The sequence below is a fragment of the Chenopodium album genome, chromosome 14, assembly GCF_948465745.1.
Source record: "Chenopodium album chromosome 14, dcCheAlbu1.1, whole genome shotgun sequence".
Taxonomy (NCBI): domain Eukaryota; kingdom Viridiplantae; phylum Streptophyta; class Magnoliopsida; order Caryophyllales; family Amaranthaceae; genus Chenopodium; species Chenopodium album.
In genome coordinates, this window is record NC_137847.1 from 4,206,289 (window position 1) to 4,213,011 (window position 6,723).

At 46.1% G+C, this 6,723-nt stretch overlaps 1 protein-coding gene across 1 annotated transcript; it reads right to left on the reverse strand.

Annotated features, from left to right (window-relative positions):
- Positions 1–479: 479 nt before the first annotated feature.
- LOC145577624 (uncharacterized) lies at positions 480–2,324 on the reverse strand. Its single transcript, XM_081635111.1, has 2 exons — positions 2,171–2,324; positions 480–919 (listed from the first exon to the last, which is right to left on the reverse strand). Exons 1-2 carry the CDS (start codon positions 2,322–2,324, stop codon positions 480–482), a joined length of 594 nt encoding a protein of 197 aa, XP_081491237.1.
- Between the last annotated feature and the right edge of the window lie 4,399 nt (positions 2,325–6,723).

Consider the following 6,723-nt stretch of genomic DNA (forward strand, 5'->3'; position numbering starts at 1 on the left):
ACTTGGAAATTTCTAAGTTTTGGCTGGGCTAGAATGCCTAGGTATACCCTTGCCCCTTTTTGGGAATAAATGCCTTAAGCAAATTTAGGCTACCTTAGTGCTTAATCGTCTGTCCTGGTTAATGTCAAACGGTATCTTTGACGTTGGGATGCCCTTGCTAAATAATTGCACGGCCGCTCGGTTGTACCCTTTGCGACCGAGCTGTTATGTTGCAAGTAACCCAGTTATTGTTTTTATTTGGCATTTTTGTTCAGTCTTTTAAAGGACGAGCTGCTATGTTGCGAGCAGCATCGTTATTATTTTCACTCGGCATTTCTACTAAATAATGGAAAGACATAAACATACAAAACAAGATAACAATGCTTGACCTTTTCATTAATTTGTCAAAATTACATTGTTGGGGCCGTACGGCCTTAATTACATTGCTCGGTCATCAAGACCTAGCTGTATATACATCTTTTGGCTAAGTAAAAGAAAACTTAAACATAGTATTTCTTCAGATTGTCCGTGTTCCAAGTACGAGGAATCAGACGGCCATCCAAGGCTTCAAGACGGTAAGTTCCATCTCGGACTTCTTCTCTAATTCGGTACGGCCCTTCCCAGTTTGGGGTTAATTTTCCATCCTTTTTGGCCCGGCCTACCGCTTCCATTTTTATTAAGACCAAATCACCCATCTTTAGCAGCCGCTTAGACACTCGGCGATTATAGGCTCTTGTCATTCTAAGACGGTAAACTTCATGTCTAAGCGCCGCGTTACCCCTTGCCTCTGAAAGAAAATCCAAGGCAGTCTTCATAGCTTCCCAATTGGCATTCTCATCATATAGCATCACTCGAAAAGTTGGCTTGTACATTTCAATTGGGAGCACAGCTTCAGCACCATAGACTAAAAAAAATGGGGTTTCTCCTGTTGAACTCTTCGCTGTTGTACGTATAGACCACAAAACATTGACCAACTCATCTGCCCATAGGCCGCGTGCTTTCTCAAGCTTTCGCTTGATGCCATTGGAGGTCAGCTAGTTATAGGACTCAACTTGGTTGTTGGATTGGGGACGGCCGACCGAGGCAAAACAGTGAGTGATGCCCTGGTCACTTAGCCATTCCTTAAGTTGGCGCGTTTTGAACTGAGGTCCATTGTCAAATACCATGGACTGAGGTACTCTATAACGAATAATAATATTTTTCCAGATGAAGGCAGATACGTCCGTCCACTTAATCCCTCAGACGGCCTTAACTTCAACCCATTTTGTGAAGTTGTCGACAGCTACAAGCACATACCGCCTTTGGCCGGACGATGGTGTATACGGCCCCAAGATATCCATGCCCCATTTTGCAAAGGGAAGTGGATTGCTTATGGCCGACAAACTATTGGCCGCACGCTAAATCAAGGTTGCGAATCTCTGGCACTTATCACATCTTTTTACCATTTGCATGGTGTCCGCGTTCATGCTCGGCCAGTAATACCCCAGATGGGTGGCCTTTTCTGCTAAGGCCCGTCCACCTATATGGGATCCACAATGCCCTTGGTGGAGGTCGTCCAACACATCATGCCCTCTTTCCGGGGTGATACACTTCAAGTATGGTTTCACAAAAGCTCTCTTAAATAATTCCCCTCTCTTCATTTCGAACTAGGCTGCCCTCTTCTTTATCAGCCAGTTCTCTTTCGGATCAGCCGGGAGTATCCCATCCCTTAAGTAGGAGGTGATCCCGTCCATCCAAGTGGAGCTTCTGTCAATAATTTGTATTGGCTCGGCATCAATACTCCTCTTTTCCTTTACTTCCCAAAACACTGATCTGGGAGTATCACATGATGCCGAGGATGCTAATTTAGAAAGCGCGTCCGCTTGATGATTTTCTGAACGGGGGACTTGTTGTAGGGTAAAATGCTCTAGGCTCTCGACCTCCTCTTTAACCATCTGCAAATACTTCATCATAGCCGGCTCTCTGGCTTCGTAGTCACCATTCACTTGGCTGACTATCAGCTAAAAGTCCGAACTTGCATCAACTTTTGTTGCCCCATCCGCCTTACACATTCTAAGGCCGGCCAGAAGGGCTTCATACTCGGCCTTATTATTGGAGGCTTAGAACTGAAATCTCATTGCATATTCAAATTTATCTCCCTCAAGAGACTGACAAATAATCCCAACGCCGTATCCGATCGCTGTTGCATTACCATCTACATAGACCTTCCAGATCTGGTTCCCTGCCGGCTGCAAGTCCGGCCGAGTCATTTCAGCCAAAAAATCAGCAAAGGCTTGTCCCTTGATCGCCTTCCTAGGCTCGAACGTGATGTCAAAACCTCTCAACTCTAAGGCCCACTTAAGCATGCGGTCGCTGGCTTCCAAAGTTGTAAACGGCTTCTTAAGTTGCTAGTCTGTATAGACCACAATTGAATGCGGTAGAAAATACGGTCGTAGCTTCTTTGACGCCATATACAATGCTAGGCCAAACTTTTCAATGGGGGGATACATAAGATCGGCATTATGCAAAACATGGCTAATGAAATAGACTGGGATCTGGTGGCCGTCCCTTTCAGCAAACAGGACGACACTTAAAGAATGTTCTGAGATGGCAAGTTACATATATAACTTCTCATTCTTGAGTGGACTGACGAGCTGAGACAATGTATGCAGATGGCTTTTTAGCTGTATGCTTCCTCGGCCTCTTCTGTCCACTCGAACATGGCTTTCTTCTTGATGGTCTGAAAGAAATATCGGCACTTATCCCTTGACCTTGACAAAAATCGGCCGAGTGCGGCTAAACAGCCGGTCAATCTTTGCACCTCTTTGATTGTTCTTGGCGACTTCATATCTAAGACGGCCTGAATTTTTTCAGGGTTGGTCTCAATTCCACGTTGATCGATCAAAAATCCGAGAAATTTGCCGAACTCAACACCAAAGACACACTTCTTTGGATTTAACATCATCCTATGCCACCTAAGTTTAGTGAATGTCTCTCGGAGATCTTTCAATGGTCGGCCGGATTTTTTGATTTGACAATCATGTCATCAGTGTACGCCTCCATGTTCCGGCCAAGATGATCCTTAAAGATTGTATTAACAAGTCTCTGAAAAGTAGCAGGGGCGTTCTTAAGGCCGAATGGCATGACTTTGTAACAGTACAGCCCCTGCTCCATCACAAATGCGGTTTTTCCTGATCTTCTTCCCATAAATGGATCTGATGGAATCCGGAGTATGCGTCCATGAAGCTCATAAGGGCATGCCCGGCCGTATTTACAACCAAACGGTCGATCTTGGGCAAGGGAAAGCTATCCTTGGGGCATGCCTTGTTTAGTTCAGTGTAATCTATGCACATTCTCCAAGTTCCATTCGGCTTTTTCACAAGAACTACATTGGCTACCCAGTCAGGGTAGTAACATTGCCGAATGAAACAAGCGTTCAGGAGCTTTTTCACTTCTGTTGCGGCGGCCTGATTCCTCTCTTCTCCATGATTTCTTTTCTTTTGTCGGACAAGTTTAAAAACTGGATTCACGGCCAGCTTGTGCACGGCCAGGTCTGGGTTTTTACTTGGCATTTCACTAACTTCAAATGTGAACACATCCTTGAACTCTCTCAGCAATTGGATTAGGTCATTAACTCGCTGGCCGGTTGGGCCTCAATTCTTATGGCCGGCCGACGGTCATTAACTGCTATGCTTGGTCAGTCATGGCCGACTTGCGCTTCTAGCCGACTTGGTATGCTTGGAGTGACACTTATTCGGCATTTGACTTGGACGGCTTACCCTGTCCGCGTATTGTTGGCTTTACCGCCAGCTGATTACACTCCTTAGCCATTTTTTGACTTCCTTGGATTGAACCAATTTTCCCGTCCAACCTGTTAAACTTTAACAGCATTAAATGTGTGACGATTACTGCCTTTGTTGCGTTCAATGTGGGCGGCCGAGTATGACATTATAGCCAGTGAGCTCTTTGACCACTAGGAAACGGACAACCATGTCCCTTCCTTCCCTCTTCTTCCTAAATCGGATGGGCAAGTCTATCTGTCCGACTGGATGAATGATGTTCCCCTCGAACCTAACCAAAGGGTGGGTGATGTCTTTGAAAGCGTCTTCTAGGAACCTCAAATTTTTCAGGACAGCCAAGCTGATGATATCGGATGAGCTGCCCGTATCTATTAATATTCGAGCGACTTTTAAATTGGCTATCTTCATGATAAATACCATGGGGTCATTGTGCAGGACCTTGACCTCACCTCGGTTTGCCTCACTGACCGTTACTTCTGGGAAAGGTTCAACTTTCACTCATTCAGCATGCATCACTTTACCAAGCTTCCTAGCGTCTTGCTTGATTCCTTTCATGGTAGGGCCGCCTGCAGCAAAGCCGCCTGATATTACAGCCACTAAGCTAGAATCGGTGCTATTTACATCATATTCCTTGTCATTTTGTTTTTTCTTTTCGGACTTGTTGTCTGTCTGGGTGTAAGTGAAATTTGATTTCAAAACGTACGAATTCAACTTGTCCTTTTCTGCCAGCTTATCCAACAATCTTTTCAGGTTGATGCATTCATTCGTGTCATGTCCCACGTCCTTGTGCTAATGACAGTATTTGTTCTTGTTGCGGTACTGGGCTGAAACTTTCATTGGTTGGGGCTTTTCAAACTCTAATTTATCCTTAATTTCCATCAGGATTCAGTAACAATCTTTGGTGAACTCGTACTGTGGCTCGACGTCTTGACCTTCTTTGACTTTGGCTGCTGATCGTCCGCCATCCAAACTTCCTTTCGCTTGTTTCCTTCCTTTTTCTTTCCGGCCGAGTCCTGCTGAGAAGGTGGCTTCTTCTCAACTCCCTTGGCCGACTGTTCTGCTTTGGTAAGCAAACAAAAATGAGCTGCTTCAATATAGGCCTCGGCTTCCCGCAAAACCCCTACATATGTCCAAACCTTTTTCCTGACCAAATCAAACTTGAAACCATTATGCCTTAATCCCTGGAGAAATTCCGAATAGGCCACTTCATTCGACAGATTATGAATTTGGGCCTTTTCTTGGTTAAATCTTTGAACGTACGAACGCAACCCTTCATTCTTCCCTTGGACGATTGTAGCCAAGTTAAGGCTGGTCTTTCTTGGGGGAATGTTGTAAGAAAAGTTTCCGATGAACAATAAACTCAGAGTAGTGAAAGCAGTCAATGCACCTGGCCGACAAGCTATTAAACCAGTCATGTGCCACGTCCCTTGAGGGTGGCCGGGAAGCACCTGCACCAGGTAGCATCATCTACGCTTCACAAATACATCAAATTTCATTACGAAGTGACGTGTTCCTCGAGGTTGCCCGTACCATCATAGGCGCCCACAAGTACACTTTTCACCTTCGCTGGTTAAGGAGAGTTGGGAATCTCTTGAGAAAACGGAGGCGGCTTGTCACCAAGATTCAACAAGTGCATTTGCCAGTCAATAAGCTAAGGTGGTGCGGCCGGTCCGGCCAGGTAAGATGTCTGGCCGAACGGCTGGCCATACTGCCCGTACTGTCCGAAGACAGGGGGGTTAGGCGGCAGAATATTGAAATTCTGGGGTCTCTGATACTGAAACGGTTAAACTAGAATAGGAGTTTGAGTACGAACAGCTTGACTCCCACTAGTCCTGGCCGAGCTGGTATGTTGGGAAAAAGAGTGGTTAGAGAATTCATTCGGCATTATGGGAGTAGAGGTCGTGTTCGAATAGGTTGCACGTTCCCGTTGCCTATGCCGGATGTAATCCCTTGCGTCCCTCCAGCGTCTAGACGGCTCAGGTTCTTCCCTTTGACGCTGTCTGGTCTACCCCCCAGCAGATTGTGTTTTCTCAAGAAGCCTAGACAAGTTTGTCCGTGGCACCCTAAGGGACCTTCCATGCGGCCGGCGGAATGGGGTATTCCCAGCATCCATAGCATTAGTTGCCTTGCTCTGATTCTTCCTTAGAGCGCCTTTTTCCTCCCTTTTGGACGGCTGTCTAGAGGTAGATGGCTTTTTACTCTCGAGCTCCTTTCGAAATTTGTTCAGAGCGGCCTTTAGGGAAGCAGCAGTAACTAGGGGGTCCTCGGCCTCATGGAATGAGGCGATCAAAGGATCACTAGAATTGATTGTTGCAGTTATGTCTTCTACATGGCTGTCCTGACCAGGGCCAGGGCCGGCATTAGGTGTTTGACCATCTATTGCCATTACGACGCCAAATGTTTTGGGGTTTTTTTTGGAATCCCTCGGGATACTGGTCACGCTTCGCCGACAATGAGACTCGGACACCTGCAAAACCACGGAACTCCGGTTTGTCGGAGATCCGCCTCTGACGATCTAGTGAGTAATCAGAAAACGGAATAAACTAGAGAGAGAAAGTAGAGAGAAGTTGGAGCTTTTAGTGCTCTATTCAATGTTATGTCATCATCCACTCCTCCCATCATAAATGATTGAGGTATTTATAGGGGTGGGGAATTGTGCCCTTTAGGGTCATTACCCTAGAATGACGCGATTTGATTGGCGGCGCAATCAAGTTGCGACAGTATCTAGGGGTCAGCGCCGTTTTGCGGCTTTCTCGGGATTTGGGCCTCCTGATGTAAGGAGGCCCTTTTATCTCATTTCAGGTGCTCTTCTTGAGCTCCACAAACGTCATCTTCCCATACGGACACGTGTCGCCCTTTGATTGGGCCACGTGTCACTACGGGATTGGATCACGTGTAGGGGGTATTTTTAACCTAAAAAGTATCTTTTTTCTAATTCTCTCTCATTCTCTCTCTACTTTCTCTC

Excerpts from the sequence above, each read along its gene's own strand:
- LOC145577624 (XM_081635111.1), bottom strand. The coding sequence starts at position 2,324 with ATGCTTAAGTGGGCCTTAGAGTTGAGAGGTTTTGACATCACGTTCGAG. Across the intron at positions 920-2,170 it reads CTGGAAGGTCTATGTAGATG|CGAAGAGTTCAACAGGAGAA; the intron begins GTAATGCAACAG and ends TACGTACAACAG.